The 25,384-nt window shown below is 43.0% G+C and overlaps 1 protein-coding gene across 1 annotated transcript in view; it reads right to left on the bottom strand.

The window, feature by feature from the left end:
* Nucleotides 1-3,887: 3,887 nt before the first annotated feature.
* ACSBG2 (acyl-CoA synthetase bubblegum family member 2) overlaps nt 3,888-25,384 on the bottom strand; it is a 37,414-nt gene continuing 15,917 nt past the window's right edge. The window contains 7 exon segments of the mRNA XM_012436431.2: nt 3,888-3,961; nt 6,425-6,671; nt 6,845-6,984; nt 12,426-12,643; nt 14,776-15,006; nt 15,117-15,298; nt 20,493-20,660. Coding sequence (XP_012291854.2) covers nt 3,888-3,961; nt 6,425-6,671; nt 6,845-6,984; nt 12,426-12,643; nt 14,776-15,006; nt 15,117-15,298; nt 20,493-20,660 — 1,260 coding nt within the window.

A 25,384-nucleotide genomic window follows, 5' to 3' on the forward strand; every position in this document is an offset into this window, starting at 1 on the left:
GAATTGGCAAATAATGAGGACCAACTGTACTAACTTATTAAAAAGTAAAAGCCCACCAAATAGTTCAGGAGGGCCATTGATGTGGTTTGGATATTTGCCCCTGCCGAAATCTCATGTTGTATTGTAATCCCCAGTGCTGGAGGTGGGGCCTGGTGGAGGTGTTTGGGTCATGGCGTGACTTGGTGCTGTCTCCCTCGTGGCTTGGTGTTTGCTGTCTTCACAATATTGAGTTCTCGAAAGATCTGGTCATTTAGGAATGAGTGGCACTCTCTGGCTTGCTCTGGCTTTCACCATGTGATGTGCCCGTTCCCCTTTTGCCTTCCACCGTGATTGTGATCTCCCTGAGGCTTCACCAGAAGCTGAATAGGCCCCAGCACCATACTTTGTGTAAAGCCTGTAGAACCATGAGCTAATTAAACCTCTTTTCTGTATATATGGTCCCATCTGAGATATTCCTTTATAGCAATGCAAGAATGGCCTAACACAGCAATCAAATATGACATTACTCTTATCTGCATTGCATTAATTTTTTTTCGCAAGGAGAATGCTATTTAAAGTTTCTGGTATATTAAGAAAAATGAAACTCAAAAGGGGCTCTGGCCTGCCTCTGAGTATCTAGAACCTTAAGGAACACTGGGAGTTTTGTTGCTCCTGATAACGCTGTTTCTCTTCAGGCTGGGAGATGTTCCCTCTCCCACTCTGCCTACTAATATTTCAGGGACACACTGTGAATATGCCATATCAGCTCTGGTCTGCTTATAATGGACTGTTGGATGGGAGAGGAATAAACTATCTTCTTTAAGGTGTTACTGAATTTTACTGCAACAGCAAAACTCATCCCTAATGATGGAATTAGTCAAGAGTCATACCTTGACTCTTTAGTTAACCAAGACTGACTGTGTTGACGATAACCATGAGCTCATACTGAGGACTTTCTGGAGTCAGACACTGCATTCCCTGTACCTCATCTCCATGTCCTTTCATGGCCACCCTCTGAGATGGGGATCTGCTTTCTAGATTTAAAATCTCTGAGCCTCTGACAATGGAAATCACAGCTGCTCAGAATTTGAACCCAGAACTGATTTCAGAGTCCAAGCCTCTCCCCATCCCACTAAACAAAGGACAAAAGTGTTTTTGTGTCACACCAAAAATCAAGACGTGGGACCCTGAAGTACTTTTTTTTATCAGAACTTGTTGGAAAAGTTTCCCAGTTGCTTCCAGGCAGGTGAGTTGATTTTGGGGCCCAGTTCTTAAAATTTGTGAAGGCTTTTTCTTTCTAATGTCTCATCAAGTCCCCCGAGGAGAAGAAAATCAAATGGGAGCCCGCAGTTCAGATTTTTCTTCTAAAACAGGCAGTTCTTTGTAGACTTCCCAGTAGGCTTCCCTGGGATCATGACTTGAAAGTTCATAGAAAGATCAACAATGATTTTATAGCTTTGAAAGGTATGGCAGGTTCTTCTAGGGAGCACTTCTTCAACAGATGAACAATCAAGAAACTGACCAATAAGGAATGTGGCTTCTTAAATACAGGAGGAAGGGCTTCTATCCAGAGCAGCACTTAACTTATTGCAATGAGGTCTTCCTGCTGAAGGCTGGAAGAGGAGAAACACAAGTTATCACATGAGGATTATTGTACTATGTGCACTCAGTCTCCAAGATCCCACAGTTACCATATGATGAAAATATTCCGGAGTGAATTGATCCATTTATAAATTGGCCCTCACCCAAAATCTCTCCACAATGAACTTGTTAGAGGGCACTATCCAAAAGAAGTACTACCGGAGCTACCTATGCAATTTAACAATGTATAGCAGCCACATTTGAAAAAAGGAACTTGGGCAGGCACAGTGGCTCACACCTGTAATCACAGCACTTTGTGAAGCTGAAGCAGGAGGATTGCTTGAGGCCAGGAGTTTGAGACCAACCTGGGCAACACAGAAAGACCTCATTCTACAAAAATATTTAAAACATTAGGTATGAATGTACCACTGCACTCCAGCCTGAGCAACAGAGCAAGACTCTATCTCTAAAAAGTAAATAAAAAATTAAAACTGGTAAAATCACTTAGAATAATATATTTTCTATAACCCAATTTTCCAAAATAGCATCTCAACATATAATCAAGATTTTAAAATGCTGATGAGATATTTTATATTCTATTTTGTGTGTGTTTATAAAAGGGTCTGTCTCTCACCCCCACATCAATGTCCAACAGTTTTTCATTCAACTGTAAAGTGAAATTGGAAATCTTTGCAGAAGACGAGGAACTATGAATGTGGTACATTGAACTGCTGGGCCCACCCACAAGACATCAACAGATGAAGGTGTGGAATGGTTTAAACCAGTCAACAGTGAACAAAGGACAATGGAGACGGTGAGTTACAGGCTCAGTTGTATCCCTCCACATTTCATATGTTGAAGTCTTAACCTTTAGTACCTCTGGATGTAACTTTTTTGGAAACAGGATCATTATAGAAGTTAACATGAGGCCATTAGCGTGGGCCCTAATCTTACTAATCTGTCCTCATAAAAAGGGGAAATTTGAACACAGAGACACCCAGAGGGAAGATGGTGTGAAGACACAGAGAGAAGACAGCCATCAGCAAGCCAAGGAGAGGGGTTGGGATGGATCCTCCCCTCACAGCCCTCAGAAGGAACTAAACCAGCCCGCCTCTTGATCTCACACTTTTCACCTCCAGATCTGTGAGACAAGAAATTTATGTTGTTTAAACATAAATTTAAACAACATAAAACCACAGCCCTCCAGTCTGTGGTACTTCGTTATGTATCCCCAGCAAACTAAGATGTGGGTTGGCTTGTGGCATTAAAACACTTTGCCCATGTAAAGGTTACAGGCAGTCTGTAGGACAAGTGAAGATGCAGTCTACTTTCTGTCTGCACTGTGCATCTAGCTATATTAAAGAGAAAAACAACTCAACGGCCGGGCGCGGTGGCTCAAGCCTGTAATCCCAGCACTTTGGGAGGCCGAGGCGGGTGGATCACGAGGTCAAGAGATCGAGACCATCCTGGTCAACATTGTGAAACCCCGTCTCTACTAATACAAAAAAATTAGCTGGGCATGGTGGCGCGTGCCTGTAATCCCAGCTACTCAGGAAGCTGAGGTAGGAGAATCGCCTGAACCCAGGAGGCGGAGGTTGCGGTGAGCCGAGATCGTGCCATTGCACTCCAGCCTGGGTAACGAGAGTGAAACTCCGTCTCAAAAAAAAAAAAAAAAAAAAAAAGAAAAACAACTCAACAACTATCAGTGATTTGTGGTGTCATGGAGGAGGCTCCCTCTGCACATGTCTTGGGGAAAGGAGAGGAGAAATGGTGGGTAGTGGAAGTTCAAGTCTCCATCCCTTATTATCTGTGTAATAGGCCAGCACACCTCATTCCCTGGATTCCTGGCAAGTAGAACTTTTTCCACTAAAGTTTCTAACAAAAGGCCTTCTCCAAATAAGACCCAATGAGACATTTGTGATGTATTGCCTCCTACTTTCTAGAAAAGGCAGGAAGCACAGCTGACACCATTGGTGGCCAACTGAAGGAGTTTACATACCCTACCATGACCCTGGTAGAGTAGAGACCGCATGAGTTGAAGCCTGCTACTCAGAACCCACTGCAACTCGTGTGTGTGTATGAGTGTGTATGTGTTTTGAAGCCTGCTACTCAGAACCCACAGCAGCTGTGCACATGTGTGTGTCTATGTTGTGTGTGTCTTTTGCAATTCCAATCACAGATCTGCCCTCTCTTGGACTCAGAGGGCTCAGAGGAGCCCTCTCTTGGGGTCTGAATGCACCGCCCAGCAAAGCTAAATGCATTGCCCAGCAAAGCCAAGCAACTGAATCTCACCATCAGGACAGCTGAGAGCAGCTCCATCTAAGCAGTCAGTGGTACATTCGATCAATTTGTTTTTTGTATTTCTGGGCTATAAAATGTCTCTTAAGTTTCACTGTTGGACCTATTGAGAAAGGAGAAATCAGTGGAGTTGTGGAAATAAAAGAAAATTCCACATACCCATGCATGACCAGGCAGCAGAGTCCCATGCTTGGGGCTAGGCTGGGTGGCTGACTGTGCCATTGACTTTCAGGGTGTGTCGCTTTTGCTGTCTGTATGGGGATGATAAAACTTTCATGTGGTCCTTCAGCTGTAATGAGGATTCTGTGAGCTGGAAGGTGGAGAGCATGCTGCACTCTGTGCCTGATGTGGACTGTGCACCCAATGGAGGAGGGATATCATCATCTGAAACCATGCCCCTATCCCCATTTTACAGGTGAGGAAACTGGGGATTAGAGAGGACCAGTTCCTATGAGGTCAGCCGGCAAGTGCATGGCAGAATCAAGGCTCAAACTGGGAGTTGTCTGCTCCCATAGCCCAGGACATTCATTGAAAGCCTCTGAGTCACCAGGGGCTCTGGGTGTCTCAAGCAACCCCACAAGGACTGTGTTTTCAACTGATAGATGAAAAGACCACCAGCCTGGACAACATGGCAAAACATCTCTACAAAACAAAAAGAAAAAATTAGCCATTCATGGTGGTGCACACTTGTCCCAGCCACTCAGGAGGCTGAGGTGGGAGGATCACTTGAGCCTGGGAGTTCAAGGCTGCAATAGCAAGCCGTGATCCTGACATCATACTCCAACTTGGGTGACAGCGAGACCCTGTCTCAAAACAAACAACAACAATAACAAAACACACAAGACTCAGTGGGACAAATCCCTTCCCTGTGTAGAGGGGACAGGATTTGAACCCAGGTTGTTCAATGCCACATGCTTACTCTGACTCTTCCATCCACACCATCAAATTATAGCCGAGTGCTAGTAGAATTCAGTATCCCCACTCTGGAGTGAGCCCTACCCTCATGGGGGAAGAGAGGCAAAAATACAACTCATACAGAGAATAATGTCATGTTCTGATGCTTTATGGAGGCAAGAAGACAGGGTGGTATAATGGGGATGATGGCAAGCTACAGGGTGAATTATTAAGGACAATGGCAAGCCACTTTAGCCACCATGGTCAGGGAAGGCAGAAACCATGCCTATAAACTTTATAAAATTAATCAGAGGAGAAGGGAGGGGGAGAAACTAAGTCAGCCACACCTACAGCACACTCAGCATTCATCATTTTGCTCTCTGATCCCTTCCTCATAGCTAGCTGTTTGCCTGTTGCTCCAGAATCACAAAAAAACCCAGTTGCAAGATACAGTTCCCCTTAACTGCTCTACAGATAATGTATTAAACACTGTGAAAGGTTAAGTTTTCCTTTTTTTTTTTAATCTGCCTTGAAAAGTTATCCTTACTTAACCGTTGTGAAAGGGTATCCTTGAGATATCCTTTCAAGTCCTGCATACCAGTGAAACTACTGATGCCTACTGATCTGAAGGACCCCACAGGAGCTGACTTACCAAAGACCGTAGCTTCCACATCCTGATGATTTCATCCCTTTTACCCCAACCAATCAATGACTCTAATTTTCTAGCCCTTCAACCCCAAAGATCCCCTTAAAACCCCAGCCCAGAATTCCTCAAAGAGAGATTTGAGGGTTCCTTCCATCTTGGTTGACTTCCCTGCAAGGGAATTTAATTTCTTTTTTTTGTTTGTTTTTTGTTTTTGTAGGTTTGTTTTTTATTTTTGAGACAGGGCTCACTCCATTTCCCAGGTTGGAGTGCAGTGGCATGATGATGACTCACTGCAACCTTGACTTCCCCCAGCTCAACCAATCCTCCCACCTTAGTCTCCCGAGAAGCTGGGCATGTGCCACCATACTCAGGTAATTTTTGTATTTTTTGTAGAGATGGAATTTCACCATGTTGCCCAGGTTGGTCTCAAACTCCTGGGCTCAAGCAGTCTGCCCACCTCAGCCTCCCAAAAGTGTTGGGATTACAGGCATGAGACTGTGCCTGGCCATAATTAAGACACTGTGCCTTTCTTTGCTGCAACCCCTCCTGGCTCAATATATTGGTATATTACTGTGCAGTGGGCATACAGACCTAGTGGTCCTGTACAAGGCTGCTCTGAGGAGGAAGAGGCCTGTAGGGTGAGACCTGGACAATGAGAAGGAGCCATTCATGCAAGGAACTGAGGGGGAAGGGCACTCCCAGGAAGGCAGACTGGCAGATGCAAAGGCCCTATAGCTGGACAAAGCCCAGAGAGATGCAGGAACATCAAAAAAGCCCATGGATTTGGAGCAGAGTTAATGAAAGGTCAGAAAGAGAGAGATTGTATAGCTCTATAGTAAGGAGTTTGGATTTTATTTCCAGGATGGGGAGCTGGGGACTAGTTAGCTAGAGGTGGCAGCATCCCTCTCCTGGTTCCTGGCTGATCTCATAGACCCTCTGACCTTCAGGAAAGGACCTATCTCTTCAGAGCCCACACAGTCCCAGGTGCTAACAAGGGACCAGCCTCAAAATGTCATGGCCACTCACCTAGCTCTCCACCATACATGGAAAAGTCCTTCTCCAAGATGACCCACTTTTGAATCTTCTGCTCATTGCTCGTGGCTTCCTGGTTCACAGCATTGATGCCTTCCTGGATGGCCTTGTAGACCAGGGAGTCTTGCTGCTTCACAATCTCAGTCACAGTAGATGCCCAGCTACCCAGACCCTGACAGAAGTTGATGGCCTCCAAGGTCAGCTTGTCCAGAGGTTCTCCACTCATCTGATTGATCTCATACTGCCCCAGGACACCCCTGTCACCACACACTCTCCTTGGCCAGCACCCCTCCCCAGGCCCAAAGACCAAGAAGTGGGTCTTGAACCCACAGGTGTACCCTCCTGACCTTGGGGTGCGGCCAGGGAGTGCAAGGCCAGCAGAGACCCCCGCTAATGACAGCAAACCCATGTTACCTTCAGCATCAGCAACATGCTCAGAAACTTCAGTTTATCTCCTACTAACATGGCGTTACTGATGATGGGGATCTTCTTCTTAATCAAGGTCTCAGTGGGAATGAGGGGCACGTTTTCACCACCGGGAGTGATAAGGATTTCTGGAACAGAGCTTGGCTTGGTACGTGTCCCACCATGACAGCGTGGAACCCCCACCCCCTTGGAGATCAGAAGGGCAGTTGCTGGCATGGCCAACACTCACCCAGAAAGCCCCAGAAGCACAGGAGGACCTGGCCCTCTTCCCCCACCCACTTTTAATTCCCATCAAGTGTCCAAGTTGTGTCTTCCTCTTGGACAGCATCTTAATAATTAATTGCCTGTTTCCTATTTCCTGGTCCACCAGTTTCTTTTGTATGTCCTCCTTGAAAGATAGTGAAGCCTTTTTTGGCCACACCTGGTCTGTCTGTCTCTTGCTTCTTAATCACTTAGTAACCCCAACAGAATGTGATGTAATTCCGGTCTTACCCCCAGGGACATGTGTAGCAACCCTAATTTTGGCAAACTCTGAAAGAATCTTTCTCAGTCTCTGTGCCTTTTCCTGCCCTAGACCCACTGGTCACTTGTTCTTTCATCCCAAGATGCTTCCCTCTTTCTGTCCCACCCACCCAAACTCACTCCCGCTTGTCCCAAAGGAACACACAAAGTCACCTTTACTGTGGTCGTTAATAGCAGTAATAATTATCAATGTGACCATGAAATGGGTATCAGTGTTGTAACTCCTCCTTGGGGTAAGAGTGCTCTGAGTGGGAACTACTCTCCACGTTTTAATGTATGTGATTTGGGTGGGTTGGACTGCAGGGGTGAGCATGTGACCAGCTCTGACCAATCAGCATATTTCACCCCCAACAGTGATTCATTCTGAGAGAGATCTTGGCCCGAGGATCCAATGAGAGGCCTCATTTGCTGAAAACATTGAGAATAATACACTCTAGTCCCTTGGGGGGTTAGAGGTGAGCCTAGACTGTTGGTAGCTTTCTTGCTATCAGATGGCAAAATTTGTTTAAGAATAGCAGCGACTGGGCACCGTGGCTCACACCTATAATCCTAGCACTTTAGGAGGTGGAGGCAGGTGCATCATCTGAGGTCAGGAGTTTGAGACCAGCCTGGCCAACATGGTGAAGCCTGTCCCTACTAAATATACAAAAATTAGCCAGGCGTGGTGGTACGTGCCTGTAATCCCTGCTACTCAGGAGGCTGAGGCAGGAGAATCACTTGAACCTGGAAGGCGGAAGTTGCAGTGAGCTGAGATCATGCCACTGCACTCCATCCTGGGCAACAAGAGTGAAACTCCATCTCAAAAACAAAAACAAAACAAAAGTCTGGGTGCGGTGGCTGACGCCTGTAATCCCACCACTTTGGGAGGCCGAGGCAGGCAGATCACCTGAGGTCACAAGTTCGAGACCAGCCTGACCGACATGGAGAAACCCTGTCTCCACTAAAAATAAAAAATTAGCCAGGTGTGGTGATGCATGCCTGTAATCCCAGCTACTCGGAAGGCTGAGGCAGGAGACTCGCTTGAACCCAGGAGGCAGAGGTTGCAGTGAGCTGAGATCGCACCATTGCACTCCAGCCTGGGCAATAAGAGCAAGACTCCTGTCTCAAAAAAAAAAAAAAAAAAAAAAAAAAAAAAAGCATCAGCGGCCAGGCACAGCAGCTGATATCTGTAATCCCACCACTTTGGAAGCCCAAGGTGAGCGGATCACTTGAGCCCACAAGTGCAAGACCAGCCTGGGCAATATGGTAAAACTGGGTCTCTGCAAAAAATTAGCTGGGTGTTGTGGCACACACCTATAGTCCAACTTAGTCAGAAGGCTGAGGTGGGAGAATCACCTGAGCCTGGGAAGTCAAGGCCACAGTGAGTCATAATTGCACCACTGCCTTCCAGCCTGGACAACAGAATGAGACCCTCTCTCAAAATAGTACCAGCACAGAGGAAAATTCAAGAAACAAATTTTAAAATTTCTTATGACCTCATTTTGGCACCCAGATTCAGCCAGCTGACCTTTTCAGTTATGTTGAGTCAACAGTTTTGCCGTTTTTTTCCCCAAACCTATTTAAACCCATGTTAAGTGGGTTTTAATAAAAACGTACTAAGTGTTCTCCATCAGGTTTTGGCAAACTGTGGCCCACAGTGGCCAAATCCAGGCCACTATCCAATTTCGTATGACCAAAAGCTAAAAATGAGTTTTACATTTTGTAAGTTGCTGGAAGTCAAAAGAAGAATATTTTTGACATATAAAAATTATGATACTCATATTGGCAGCTGGCCGCACTCATTCTTTATGTGTTGTCAACAGCTGTTTTTGTGCTACAAACCACAGAGTTGAGAAGCTGCAACAGAGACGCATGTTTTGTGAACCCAAAAATATTTACCAAAGGGCCGTCTTCAGGAAAAGTTGGCTTACCCTTGTTCTGTACTTCCTTTAATCCTTACAACTCTGTAGATTATTATCCTCTGAAATTGCAGAAGAAAATGGTACTTTTTTTTTCAATTAATTTATTTACTTTAGGTGCATACTATATCTGGCATTTCTCCCCATGTTATCCCTCCCCACCCTCCCCTCCCTTCCCACCCCCCACTGTCTCTCCCCTACCCCCCTCAACTGCCCCCAGTGTGTGATGCTCCTCTCCCTGAGTCCACATGTTCTCGTTGTTCAACACCCACCTATGAGTGAGAACAGGCGGTGTCTGGCTTTCTGTTCTTGTGTCAGTTTGCTGAGAATGATGGTTTCCAGATTCATCCAAGTCCCTACAAAGGACACAAACTCGTTTTTTATGGCTGCGTCGTATTCCATGGTGTATATGTACCGCATTTTCTTTGTTCAGTCTGTCATTGATGGGCATTTGGGTTGATTCTATGGAAGTCTAGTATTTCTTTTTTTTTTTGAGACAGAGTTTCCAGTCGACACTCAGAAACAGCTTGTTCAGTTTCCAAGTGGTTGTGTGGGTTTGCATGTGTTTCTTGATCCTGAGTCCTAGTCTGACTGCGCTGTGGTCTGATAGACTGTTATGATTTCTGATCTTTTGCATTTGCTGAGGAGTGATTTGCTTCTAATGACATGGTCAATTTTAGAGTAGGTGTGATGTGGTGCTGAGAAAAATGTATATTCTGTGGATTTGGGGTGGAGCGTTCTGTATATGTGTATTAGGTCCACTTGGTCCAACTCTGCATTCAAGTCCTGGATATCCTTGTTAATTTTCTGTCTCATTGATCTGTCTAATATTGACAGTGGAGTGTTGAAGTCTCCCACTATTATTGTGTGGGAGTCTAAATCTCGTTTTAGGTCGTTAAGAACTTGCTTTATGTATCTGGGTGTTCCTGTGTTGGGGGCGTATATATTTAGGATACTTAGTTCTTCCTGTTGGCTTGATCCTTTTACCATTATGTAGTGTCCTTCTTTGTCTCTTTTGATCTTTGTTGGTTTGAAGTCCATTTTATCAGAGACTAGGATTGCAACCCCTGCTTTTTTTGTTCTCCATTTGTCTGGTAAATCTTCTTCCATCCCTTTATTTTGAGTCTATGTGTGTCTTTGTATGTGAGATGGGTTTCCTGAATACAGCACACCGATGGGTTCTGACTTTTTATCCAGTTTGCCAGTCTGTGTCTTTTGATTGGGGCATTTAGGCCATTTACATTCAATGTTAATATTGTTATGTGTGGATTTGATTCTGCCATTTTTTTACTGGCTGGTTTTCTTTCCCATTAGTTGACTCATTTTCTTCATTGCATTTTTGGTCTTTGCCAACTGGTTTGCTTTTGCAGTGACTGGTACTTGTTCCTTTCCATACTTAGTGTATTCTTTCAGGAGCTCTTGTAGGGCAGATCTGGTAGTGACAAAATCTCTCAATAATTGCTTGTCCGTAAAGGATTTTATTTCTCCTTCACTTATGAAGCTTCGTTTGGCTGGATATGAGATTCTGGGTTGAAAGTGCTTTTCTTTATGGATGTTGAATATTGGCCCCCACTCTCTTCTGGCTTGTAGGGTTCCTGCAGAAAGATCTGCTGTGAGTCTGATTGGCTTCCCTCTGTGGGTGACCTGGCCTTTCTCTCTGGCTGCCCTTAGCATTTTTTCCTTCATTTCAACCCTGGTGAATCTGACGATTATGTGCCTTGGGGTTGCTCTTCTTGAGGAATATCTTTGTGGAGTTCTCTGTATTTCTTGAATTTGAAATTTGGACTGTCTTGCTAGGCTTGGGAAGTTCTCCTGGATAATATCCTGGAACATGTTTTCCAGCTTGGATTCATTCTCCCCATCATATTCAGGTACACCGATCAAGTGTAGATTAGGTCTCTTCACATAATCCCATATTTCTTGGAGGCTTTGTTCATTTCTTTTCACTCTTTTTTCTCTTATCTTGCCTTCTCTTTTTATTTCATTGAGTTGATCTTCAGTCTCTGATATCCTTTCTTCTCCTTGATCAATCTGGCTATTAAAACTTGTGTTTGCTTCACGTAGTTCTTGTGCTGGGGTTTTTAACTCCATCAAGTCGTTTATGTTCTTCTCTAACCTGGTTATTCCAATTAGCATTTTGTCTAACTTTTTTCCAAGGTTTTTGGTTTCCTTGCATTGAGTTAGAACATGTTCCTTTAGCTCAGAAATGTTTGTTATTAGCCACCTTCTGAAGCCTGTTTCTGTCAATTCGTCACACTCCTTGGTCAAGTTGTGATCCTGTGTTGTTGAGGAGTTGTGATGCCTTGAAGGAGAAGAGGTGTTCTGGTCTTTGATGGTTTCATCTTTTTTGTGCTGGTTTTTTCCCATCTTTGTGGATTTACCTGGCTGTGCTGTCAGGGAGCTGCTTGATGAGGTTGCTTGTCTACCCAGGAAGGCCAGGTTTTTGTTGTTCTCTAACATCACATTCCTATATAAATTCTGCTGTGCAATGTCCAGGCATTGCCACTTCTCCAGAGAGAATTCTATGGCCACATCCCTAAATGTCAACGGTTCCATTTCTAGGCTTCCAGGGGATCCTGGCGTCTTAGCTGTGGATCTCCAAGGTCACAGGGCCACACAAGCTAGGCTTCTAGGAGAAGAGAGCACAGAGAAGTGAAGACGAGACCCCAAGCTGCAGCTGCAGGGAAAGACAAAGTCCAGAAAATGGTACTTTTTTATTCAAGCCCATTTGAGCCAGCTTGAATGAGTTTGAGTAAAAAAAAGTTAAACTGTTGGCTCAATATAACAAAAAAGTTCAAAAGAGTATGGCTGGATCCAGGTGCCAAAATGTCACAAGGAATTTCTTTATCCTTCTCTTACTGAGTTTCCCTCTGGGTTGGTGCTATTCTGAAAGGGGCTTCAGGAGATTCCAGGGCTTGTCTTTTCCAGGTCCATCCTCCTGAGGGTGGACCATGGGATGCCAGGTGACCAAGAAGTAACTGTTTGCTGGACAGGAGAACAGAGCTGAGTTGTACAGACTGAGGTGTTTCTGCACAGCTCCTCTGGGAAGGTGAGGAACTGGGGTGGCCTTTGTGCTGGTACCCTGGGCCCTTAAATGTTCAGGGTGGGCCTGTTTGCAGGAGATCCCGAAAGAGCTCAGCCCCTGGTACCTTTGATGCGGCCAGTGACATAGAGGAAACCCAGACTGTCCAGCTGGCCCAGATCCCCAGAGGGTAGCCAGCCTTCCTCATCAATGGCCTCTGTAGTTTCAGTCTCACTTTCCAGATAGCCCATGAAGATGTGCCCGCCCCAGAGGCAGATCTCCCCAATGCCATCCTTGTTCTGCTGGAACAGAATGTTCTTACACCCAGTCAAGATCTTGCCGCAGCTGAGGGGACAGAAGCAGAGAAACTGAGGCTCATAGAGACAAAGTCAGCCACCCAGCTCTGCCTGGATCTGCAGCCTAGGCTCCTAATACTCTGCGCAGCTAGAGCAGGCTGGATATGCACCCCAGTGCACAGAAGGAGGTGTTTGCTGCAGCGTGTAATCCAGTGTGTCAGATTCCCAAAGGCTTTGTGAACTGGAAAACCCAGAGTGGCTGAGTGTGGTGGCTCACATGTAATCCTAACACTTTGGAAAGCCGAGGCAGGAGTATTGCTTGAGCCCAGGAGTTCAAGACCAACCTCGGCAACATACGGAAACCCTGTCTCACTACAAAAATAATAAAAAATAAAAGTTGAGCACAGTGGTACATATCTGTGGTCCCAGCTACTTGAGAGGCTGAGGTGGGAGAATCGCCTGAGCCCAGGAGGTCAAAGCTGCAGTGAGTAGTGATCACACCACTGTACTCCAGCCTAGGTGACAGAGTGAGACCCTGTCTCAGAAAACAAACAAACAACGAAAACAAAAATGAAAGAAAGAAATAGAAAATCCAGCAGCATTGTAGGCTGTTTTTGTTCTTTGTTTGTTTTTTTATCTCCACATATACCGGCAAAGAAAAAAGTGCTTTTGGCTTAAGGATAGGAACAAAAACCCCTCATCTTTAAGAAAACAGGTAGACCTCTCTGCAGTGATTAGAACAGCTAATTTTAAGAACGACAGCTACTTAGAATCTCTTTAGAGGTAAAAGTTACTTTCATAAAACAGTAGCACTGTTTGAAATCTGGGTTCTTCTTCTAATTTTTTAAAATAGAGATAGCATTGTCCAGGGAAGTTCTAGGATGCAGGAAAGGAAATATTTTCTCCTTGTGTTGCTGAGATCTCTTTGATTAAGTTAGAAGGGCCAATGGACCCAGGTTTAACTGTAGGAATTCTCCCGGTGAGCAAAATAATAATAATAATAATAATAATGGAGACAGGCCTGAGAAATCAAAAGCTGCCTTATGATTTTCCCACTGAAGCCTTTCTAGGTATGTGGAAAAATGCAGAAGCCATAAAAGAAAAGATTGATAAGTTCAACCATCTAAATTTGTGACCACAAATTTCTGCACAGTAAAAAAAAAAAACTTAACTAAAATCAAAATACCAATGACAAGCCAGGGGATAAAATATTTGTAACTCATATGAAAGACAAAGGGCTGATTTTCTTAATATGTAAAGAGTGCCAACAAACCAATAATAAAGGGACCAATAATCTAATTTTAAAAACAGGCAGATAATATGGACAGTACATAGGAAAGGAAGTACAAATGACTTTTAGTATATGAAAAGGCTGAGCATGGTGTTTCATGCCTGTAATCCTAGAGTCCAGGAGTTCGAGGCCAGCCTAGGCAACATAGCAAGACCCCATCTCTACAAAAAAAAAAAAAAAAAATTTTAACTGCTGAGCATAGAGGCTCATACATATAGTCCCAGCTAGTTGGGAAGCTGGGGCAGGAGGAATGCTTGAGTCCAGGAGTTCAAGGTTACAGTGAACTATGATTGTACCATTACATTCCAGCCTGGGCAACAAAGTGAGACCCTTTCTCTAAAAATACCTCGTAATTAAATTTTTAACAATAAATAAACACATATATGAAAAGATTTTTTTCAACGCTCACCTGTGCTAAAAAAGAGGGAGTCAGGGAGAAACACAACCAGAAGATTCTATGACAGCTATGATGGGAATTTGAACCTGAATTTGGTATTCTTAAAGTTTTCTTATCAGTGGGTCCAACCTTGCAGCCTAGGGCGAGCTGAGCTTGGGAGAAAGCCAGGAATGGCCCATGGAGGTGTTTTGAGATGGAGGATCATGGGAATGAAAGGTGCTGAGGTCACAGGCGGTGAACTTGGAGGCAGAACTCACAAGTGACAGGGAGACCATGGAATGTTCAGAGAGCCATCCCCCTTGTCTGTGGCTCTTTGACCATCTAGGGATTCCCATGGTCCTGCACAGTTAGGACTTGGAGGCTGGAGAACAGGAGCATTCTGGAGACACCATGTCAGGATTCCTCTTAACCCAGAGGCCCACCTATCCACCCACCTTCCCCCTCTTGACCCCATGTTATAGGAGGAGCAGGGGTCTGCCTGGGAGGCTGATACCTTAGAAGCCTGTAGTTATTCTGGTTGGATATTGTGTGGAGTCCCAAGCTCTCACTCAACCCATACAACTCGCCTATAGGTATGTCCAAGCTTAGAAAGAACTCAGCAGTCTCTCGGTTGAGGGGCACAGCCCCGCTGATAAAAGAGTGACAGTGATCCAAGCCAAGGGACATCTTCCCTTTGCTGAACACAGTCTTAGCCATGCGGTAGCTCATGGGAGTATTCTATTTCCTGTGAATAAGAATGCATCAAGTGGAAAGGGGGCTGATGGGACCCACTGGAGAAAGTTAAGCCTCCTCCTTCACCAACTACCCTCCTAGCCCTCTGAATGCTGTACCTACCCCAACATCTTTTTTGAGTTGATCTTGAAGCCAGTGTTTCTCACCCACACAAATACCTTCTTCTTCCAGCCTGTGAACTTGGCACTATTTTCCTTCACTTCCACATGCATCTTCTCCCAAATTCGGGGCACTCCCAAGAAGACAGTAGGCTTTACCTCCTTTAGAGTGTTTATCAAGGTGCCCTGTATGGAACAAAGCTAGGTTAGCCACAGCAGTGCCTTCTGTGCATCAGGGAGGGCCATCTCTCCTGATCGACCCAACTCTGTCCAAGAGAACATTCCTTCACTGATCAGATCAGGCAGGGCTCCCAACCCAAAGGAGACAACCCATTGGGGGCTGGGTTAGCCAATCAGATTTTTGCACCCCCTCTAGGGATTTGATGAGGAGCATAAAACCTTACGGTAAGATATTTTTGGAAGGTAACATGACAGTCCTATTAACATTTTAAATGCAACCTGTCAACTTCACTTCTATGGGTGAAGTAATTCAGCTGAAGGAAAGACTCAGGCACACAAACAAACACATTCAAGATATTCTTTGCAGCACTGTTTTGTAACAGAATGGAAACACCTTACAGATTCAATGACGAGGGGTTGGCTAAAGAAACTGTGGTCCAAGCATGCAGTGGACTATTATACAACTGTTAAAAAGATGCAAGATTCTCCCCTAAAGTGACCTGTAGGTTCAATGCAATCCCTATGAAAAGCTAGGCAGTTTTTTAAAAAATACAAATTGACAAGCCATTTTTAAAATGTATATAGAAATGCAGAGGACCTAGAATAGCCAAAGCAATTCTGGAAAAGAAAGACAAGAGTGGAGGACTTACTACCTGATTTTAAAATTTATTCTGAAATAGGGTGAACAACCATTGTGGTTTACCCAGAACTGCAGGAGTATCTGAAGTGTGAAACTTTCTATTTTAAAACTGGGAAAGTCCCACGCAAACCAGGAAAAGTTAGTCATCCTGCTATAAAGCTAGTGTAATAATCAAGTCAGTGTGGCTTTGGTGTAAAGACAGATATGCAGATCAGTGGAACAAAATAGAAGATCCAGAAACAAAACCTTACATTTATCATCAATTGACTTTCAACAAAATGCCAAGGCAATTTAGTGGAGGTTGGGTGGGGGGACTATTGAAATGCAAAACAAAATAAAACAAACAAAAAAACACCTCCACAAAACTTGGGTTTAGAGCCTTATTTCTCACCAAACACGACAATCACCTGAAAATGCATTATAGCCCTAAATATAAGAGATCAAACTAAAAGCTTTCTGGAAGAAAACGTAGACGAAAATCTCTGTGACTTTAGGTTAGGCAAAGATTTCCTAGATATGATACTAAAAGCATGAAAGAACGTAGATAAATCAAACTTCATCAAAATTAAATGCTTTTTCCTCTTCAAAAGATTATTGAGAAAACAAGCCATAGAACTGGGAGAAAGTATTAACAAACCACAAATTTGGTAAAGGATTTGTAACCAGAATATATAAAGAACCCTAAACACTCCACAATAAGATTAGATATGCAACCAAAATTTTTTTTCATTTTTAATTTTCCTTCCTTTCTTTCCTTCTTTTCTTCCTCCCTCCCCCTTTCTCTCTTTCTTTCTTTCTGATAGAGCCTCCCTCTGTTGCCCAGGCTGGAGTCCAGCGGCAACATCTGGGCTCACTGCAGCCTCTGCCTCCTGGGTTCAAGCTGTTTTCCTGCCTCAGCCTCCTGAGTAGCTGGCATGCCACCATGCCCAGCTAATTGTTTTTTTTAGTACAGATGGAGTTTCACCATGTTGTCCAGGCTGGTCTTGAACTCTTGACCTTAAGTGATTTGCCTGGCTAGGCCTCCCAAAGTGCTGGGATTACAGGTGTGAGCCACTGTACCCAGCTTTTACTTTTCTTTTTACTAGTGAGGCTAGCACAGAAAGAGCAACCAAATTTTTAAATGGCCAAACTATTTGAATGGATTTATTTTTCCAAAGAAGATATGCAAATGGTCAATAAACACATGAAGAGATGCTCACTATCATTAATCATCAAGGAAATGCAAATTCGAATGGCAGTAATAATAATAAAACATAATAATGTGTTAGTGAAGATATAGAGAAACTGTAACCTTCACATGTGTCTGGTGGAAATGTAAAATGGTGCACTTACTTTGGAAAACAGTCTGGAAATTTCTGAAAATATTAAGGCATTTTTGTCACTAGACAATTTGTAAACATTTTGACCACATTAGGAGTTGGTAAGGATGTGGGAAAACGGAAGCTTCTCGGGTCTTGTAGGTAAATGTGTGTGTGTTATGTGTTCAGCCAAGAAAGGAAATATTTATTGATTACCTAACACATCTCGGGCACTGAGCATGGGGCATAAGAGAGGAACTGAAAGGGGCCAAGGAAATATTTAGCAGAGAGCTAAATGACAAAGAAGAGTCAGCCCTGAAAAGAACAGGAGAAAGAACCTTCTAGGAGGAAATACAAAGGCCCTAAGATTTAGCCTGCTTGATGGAGAGTGTGGGAGGCAAAATAATGGCCCCCTAAAGATGTCCATGTTCTAACCCCTGAAACCTGTGAATAGATAATCTTTCATGGCAAAAGGGACTTTGTAGATGGGATTAAGTTAAGAATCTTGAGTTGGTAGATCATCCTGGATGATCTGGGTGGCCCACTGTCTTCACAGGGTCCTTATAAGAGGGAGGCAGGAGGGTCAGAGTCAGAGGGAGGTGGGAAGAGGCTGCACTGCTGGCTGTGAAGATGGAGGAAGGGACCACGAGATGAGGAACATGGGTAGCCTCTAGAAGCTGGAAAAGGCAAAAGGAAATAGATTCTCCTCAAGAGCCTCTAGAAGGAATGCAGCTCTGATGACATCTTGATTTTAGCCCAGTGAGACCCATTTTCAGACCTGTGACCACCAGAACTATAAGAGAATAAGTGGGCCAGGCATGCTTATTCACATCTGTAATCCCAGCACTTTGGGAGGCTGAGGCAGGTGGATCACTTGAGGTCAGGAGTTTGAGACCAGCCTTGCCAACATGGTGAAATCTCGTCTCTACTAAAAATACAAAAATTAGCTGGGCATGGTGGTGCACACCTGTAATCCCAGCTTGGGAGGCTGAGGCACGAGAATCATTAGAACCCAGGAGGTGGTGGAGGTTGCAGTGAACTGAGATCATGCCACTGCACTCCTGCCTGGGTGACAGAATGAGGCTCTATCTCTAAATAAATAAATAAATGTTTTTTTAAGTCACTAAGTTTGTATTCATTTGTTGTAGCATTAGTAGGAAACTAATTCAGAGAATGTAGCTTGGAAGAAATGTCAGGGTTCTTTCCTGGCTCTGTTAAGTTTGCAAAGTCCAGATATGTAGGAAATCACCGATAAACAAATTAGTCAGGCCTGGTGGTACATGCCTGTAGTCCTGGCTACAGGGGAGACTGAGGTGAGAGGATCCCTTGAGCCCTGGAATTTAAGGCTCCAGTAAGCTATGATCATGCCACCACATTCCAGGCCGAGTGACATAGCAAGACCTTGTCTCTAAAAACAACAACAACAACAACAAAAAAAAACACAATATTTTAAAAAGCAAATCAATGTGTTCTCTCACATAACTGCTTTGAAAAATGTACCAATGAATGATCTCCAGCTAACTCAAGGAATAATCCAAAAAAAGGCAAAAACCCCAGAAAATAGGGGATCCAACCCAGGAGTGGAGAGAAGGGGTATCCCTCTATGGCAGCTTGTAGAAGATGCTGTTGATGTCCTATCCAGATCTCTAATGGCCCACAGTTCCTTATTTTCCAGAAAACTGCCCTTACTCAGAAATAACTGGAGAGTTGTGCTCCCCACCCCCCATGGGTGCCTGAGTCCACAGCCAATGACTGAGTTGGAATTACAAAAGCACAGCCTCCTTGCCTCAAAGTGGAACAACTCTGTGGTGTCATTCATGCCTCAGAGCTTCCTGTGGATCAGTCTGAGGTTACAATCCAGGTGAATATGCGTCCTTTCTTGTTTTTCCCCCCAGCCTATCCTCTCCTGTCTTCCTTTTGGTTTTCAGCTGAGAGCTCCCCATTGATAAATCACAAAGATCTCCAACTCAGATTTTCCTTCTAGGGGACCCAACCTAAGATAGTCTAAAACAACAGTCCAGCTAAGAGCAGAAGGACGGAGGAAAAAAATAATGCAATGAAGCAGGGCATAGTAGCTCATGCCTGTAATACCAGCACTTTGGGAGGCCAAGGCTTACCTGAGGTCAGGAGTTCAAGACCAGCCTAGCCAAAATGGCAAAACTCTCTCTACTAAAAATACAAAAATTAGCAAGTGTGGTGGCACAGGCCTGCAGTCCCAGCTACTTGGGAGACTGAGGCATGAGAACTACTTGAACCCAGGAGGCAGAGGTTGTAGTGAGCTGAGATCGTACCACCGCACTCTAGCCTGGGCAGCAGAGCAAGACTCTATCTTAAAAAACTGCAATGAATATTTGAACCTGTGGAGAATATATTGATAAGCATGTGACAGATTAGATGGTGCAACTGGACGTGAATGCAAAAACTTCACCAAATTAGAAAAGAAAGGCAACTATTAATTCTGGGAAAAACAAAATGTTGTACTAAACAGGATATGTAATCATATAATGAACTACTTGGCTCAGCTAACTAAGAATAATTTATATTGCGAGAATGGAGAAGGAGAAATGAGACAGAAGAGGAAGGGAGCTAAGTCCTCACTTACCGCAATAGAAAAGCAGTAGATAATATCTAAAGGGTGCAGTCAAATATATGCATAAGCCCAGTAAGTAGAATAAAATGAAGACCACAAACAGCATTGTATCAATTCAGATCAGACTTTGCTGCCAAAAACTCCTGGTTTTTTGAGCTTTTTAGATTTGAGAATAATACTGACTTACAAAACACATGCGCGCGCGTGCACAAGTACATCTTTGTCTTGGGTTGATCAGTGTTCAATCCACATAACCATACACGGATGCCTTGAGTTGGATAAAGATAAAAACTAAGAGAATGTAGCCAGCTGGCTAAAAAAAAAAATGTTTTTCTTTTTTATTTGGTCAGATTTTTTTTAGAAAAGTTTACTATTATTATTATTGTTTTTATAGAGAGGGAATTTCGCTATGTTGCTCAAGCTGGTCTCAACTCCTGGGCTCAAGCAATCTGCGTGCCTTGGCCTCCCAAAGTGCTGGGATTACAGGCATGAGCCACTGTGCCTGGTCTTGTTTTCAATGCTTCTAAATAGAGCATTAAGATGAGGACAGAGAAAAAAAGCCTTAAACCTGGAGCTTCATCCAAAGAATCTGTCCAATGATTAACAACCATCTACTCACCTGGGCTGCCCAAGAGGATGAAGTGGGGGCCCCAGGTCCTTACTCAATCTTACCTTGAGAGCATCTGGTTGAGCAAAGTATGTGAGCGCTCCAATCTTTATGGGTACCCAGATGTCCATCATCTGTGCTGCAATGTGGCTGAGTGGGAGGTAGCTGGCCACCATCGCATGCTTTTCTGTCAGTTTCAAGTCCTTTGCCACTGCTCCTGCTGTCCACGTAATCTGTAACATAATGAATAATCCAGGGTGCCTCACCCTCACAGAAGGGCCATTTCATTTTTAAATTTTTTATTTATTTAATTTTCAGACAGGGTCTCATTCTTGTTACCCAGACTGGAGTGCAGTGGTGTGATCACAGCTCACTGCAGCCTCAAACTCCTGGGTTCAGGGGATCCTCCCATATAGCCTCCTGAGTAGCTGGGACTACAGGCACACACCACCACACCCAGTTAATTTTTTTAAACTATTTTGTAGAGAGGGGGGGGTCTCACTATATTTTCCAGTGTGGCCTCAAAAGTGCTGGGATTATGGGTCTGAGGGACCATGCCTAGCCTGGAGGCCCATTTTAAATGTATTTAGTGAAATAAATAAATAAATAAATTTAGTAAACACTTACAAAGCACCTACTATGAGCCAGACACTGTTTTTGTACTTTACAAACACCAAGTCATTTAATCATCATAACACTTGGGGGTCAGTAACTATAATTCTTCCTGTTTTACAGATGTGAAAACAGAAACACAACATTCCTGCTGGCTCAGAACAAGGAGCTAGTGCATCCCCTGCCCCTACCCCTGAGACCTCAGTGCACCCCATCGTAATATCTTTCCGCTACCTGCATCAGGGTATGCATGCCTACCTGTCACCAGCCTACCTACTGGCTCTGACTTTTAAGTGCCATCTACTGGACTGCAGCCTGCATGGCACCACCAAACAAAACTTGCTACCGGAAGGGTTTATTGACAGTGCATGAGATAAGCCTCCTGAGACCTTAACACCCTCAGTCCTGCAGGAGATAGTGTTGGCTCTTATGTCCAATACATCTCTACAACAAGCAGCATCTGAGAAAGCCACTGCATAGACACTATCCTCAACCATGGAACCCATACAGACCTTTGGCCCCCAAAAGCACTCAGAAGCAAGGCCATACAATCATATACAACATACACCACAGCCATACCCTCAAGGGCAAATAAAATTAAAAAATACAAAAGTCTGGCTGGACGCGGTAGCTCAAGCCTGTAATCCCAGCACTTTGGGAGGCCGAGGCGGGTGGATCACGAGGTAAAGAGATCGAGACCATCCTGGTCAACACGGTGAAACCCCGTCTCTACTAATACAAAAAATTAGCTGGGCATGGTGGCTCGTGCCTGTAATCCCAGCTACTCAGGAGGCTGAGGCAGGAGAATTGCCTGAACCCAGGAGGCGGAGGTTGCGGTGAGCCGAGATCGCGCCATTGCACTCCAGCCTGGGTAACGAGCGAAACTCCGTCTCAAAAAAAAAAAAAAAAAAAAATACAAAAGTCTTATCCAAACAATAGAAGATCCAAAAATAAGAAGTGACAGCTCCCTTGGATAAGAAGAAATCAGAGTAAGAATTCTGGCAGTAGAAAAACCCAGAGTGTTTGAACACCTCCAGAGAATCTCACCAGTTCTCTAGCAATGGATCCTCATCAGATTGAAATGTCTTGAGATGACAGATTAAGAATTCAAAATATGGATTGCAAGGAAACTTATGTCCAAGAGAAAGTTGGAATCCAATATAAGGAAACTAGAAAAACACTTCAAGATATGAAAGACAATATAGTTATATTAAGAAAAAACCAAGTTGAACTTCTGGAATTGAAAAGTTCACTACAGAAATTTAAATATATAGTTGGAAGTTTTAACAATAGATTAGACTTAGCAGAAGAAAGAATTTCAGAGCTTGAAGACTGATCTTTCAAACAGATTGTAATGACAGTTTAAAAAAAGACAAAAGTCAGACAAAAGTAAAGAAAAAAGAATTTAAAAAAACAAAGTCTTTGAGAAATATGGGATTATGCAACCAAACCTATGACTTATTGGCTTTGCTGAGACAAAAGAAGAAAAAGTAAGCAACTTGGAAAACTTATTTGAGGGAGTAATACAGGAAAATTTCCTTAATCTTGCTAGAGAGGTTGACATCTACATAAGAGAAATCCAGAGAACTCCTGTGAGATGCTATACAGTATGGCCACCCCCGAGGCATACAGTCCTCAGACTAAGGTCAATGTGAAAAACAAAAACAAAAAATCTTAAAGGCAGCTAGAGAAAAGGGCCAAATTACATGTAAAGGAAATTCCATCAGACTTACATGAATTTCTTAGCAGAAACCTTACAAGCCACAAGAGATTGGGGGTCCATTTTTAGCCTTCTTAAAGAAAAATAAATGCCAGCCAATAATTTTATATCCCACCAAGCTAAGTTTCATAGATGAAGGGAAATAAAATATTTCTCAGACAAGGAAATGTAAGGGAATTTGTCACCACTAGATCAGCCTGAAAAGAAATGGTCAAAGGAGTTCTAAACATGAAACCAAAAGAACAGTACTTGCTACCATAAAAGTATATGCAAGTACAAAGCCCACAGACCCTATAAAGCAACTACACAATCAAGACTCCAAAGCTACTAGCTAAAAACACTATGACAGGAACAAAGCCTCACATATCAACGTTAACCTTGAACATAAACATCCTAAATACAGCACTTAAAAGACATACAGTGACAAATTTGATAAAAAAAAAAAAAGACCCAACCTTCTGTTGCCTTCAAGAGACCCATCTCACAAGTAATGACACCCAGAGGCTCAAAGTAAAGGGATGGAGAAAGATCTATCATGCAAACAGAAAACAAATAAGATAAGAGGGTGCTATTTTTTTAATCCAATAAAACATATCGTAAATGAACCACAGTTAAAAAAGAGAGAGACAATGTTCAGTTCAACCAGATGATCTAACCATCCTCCCAACATCAGAGCACCCAGATTTATCAGACAGTACTACTAGACTTAAGAAAAAAGATAGCCATACAATAATTGTGAGGGACTTCAACACTCCATTGACAGAATTAGGCAGATCGTTGAAGCAGAAAATAAATTCTGGACTAAATTGGACAGTTGACCAAATGGACCTAATAGACATCTTCAGACTACTACACCCAGTGACCACTGAATATACATTTTTCTCATCTGCACATGGAACATTCTCTAAGATTAACCACATGCTTGGCCACAATGCAAGTCTTAATAAATTTTTAAAAAATCATATCAAGCATCTTCTCAGACCACAGTGGAATAAAATTAGAAATCAATACCAAGAGGAATCCTTAAAACCACACAAGTACATGGAAACTAAACAGCTTGCTCCTTAATGACTTTTGGGTAAACAAATTAAGGAAGCAATAAAAAAATTATTTGAAACAAATGAAAATAAAGACACTTTTTAAGTGGGCTTTATTCCTGGGATGCAAGGACGGTTCAACATACACAAATCAATAAATGTGATTCATCACGCAAACAGAATTAAAACCAAAAGCCACATGATCATCTCAATGGCTGCAGAAAAAGCATTTGACAAAATCCAACATCCTTTATGATAAAAGCCCTCAACAAACTAGGCATCAAAGGAATATACCTTAAAATAATAAGACCTGTCTATGACGAACCTGCAGTAAATTTCATAATGAATGGGCAAAAGCTGGAAGCATTCCCTCTAAAAACTGAAACAGGACAAGGATGTCCACTCTCACCACTCCTGTTCAACATAATATTAGAAGTCTTTCTTAGAGCATTCAGGCACAAGCAAGAGATAAAAGATGTACGAATAGGAAGAGAGGAAGTAAAATCATCTCTGTTCACCAACGATATGATTCTATATCTAGAAAACCCTAAAGATTCCTCCAAAATACTCCTAGATAAATGACTTCAATAAAGTTTCAGGATACAAAATCAATATACAAAAATCAGTAGCAGTTTTCTACACCAAGAATGTTCAAATTGAGAACCAAATCAAGAATTCAATCCCATTTACAATAGCCACACAGAAATAAAATACCTATAGACACATTTAACCAAGGAGATGAAAGACTTCTACAGGAATAACTTTTCAAAACACTGATGAAAGAAATCACAGATGACAGAAATGTAAAAACATTCCACGCTCATGGATAAGAAGAATCAACATTGTTAACATGACAGTACTACTCAAAGCAATCTACAGATTCAACACAATTCCTATCAAATTACCGATATGATTTTCCACATAATTATATAAAACAATTCTAAAATTCATATGGAACCAAAAAAAGAGACCAAATAGCCAGAGCAATCCTATGCAAAAAGAACACATCTAGAGGCATCACATTACCTGACTTCAAATTATACTACAAGGCTATAGTAACTAAAACAGCATGGTACTAATTTAAAAATAGGCACAGAGATAAATGGAACAGAATAGAGAACTCAAAAATTAAGCCACACATAACCAACTGATCTTTGACAAAGTCAACAAAAATAAACAGTGGGGAAGGACGTCCTATTCAATAAATGGTGCTGGAAAAACTGGCTAGCCATGTGCAGAAGAATGAAGAAACTAGAAGAAAATCTAGGAAAAATTATTCTGGACATTGGCCTAGGCAAAGGATTTATGACTAAGACCACAATAGCAAATGCAACAAAAACAAACACGGACAATTGGGACTTAAGAGCTTCTGCACAGCAGAAGAAACAACAGAGTAAAGACAACCTACAGAACAGGAGAAAATATTTGCATCTATGCATCCAATAAAGGACTAATATCAACTGGGCACTGGGGTTCACGCCTGTAATCCCAGCACTTTCGGAGGCTGAGGTGGGTGGATCACTTGAGGTCAGGATTTTGAGACCAGCCTGGCCAACGTAGTGAAGCCCCATCTCCTACTAAAAATACA

This window comes from Aotus nancymaae, unplaced genomic scaffold (assembly GCF_030222135.1).
Source record: "Aotus nancymaae isolate 86718 unplaced genomic scaffold, 86718_ANA_hifiasm-v0.15.2.pri h1tg000028l, whole genome shotgun sequence".
Classification (NCBI taxonomy): domain Eukaryota; kingdom Metazoa; phylum Chordata; class Mammalia; order Primates; family Aotidae; genus Aotus; species Aotus nancymaae.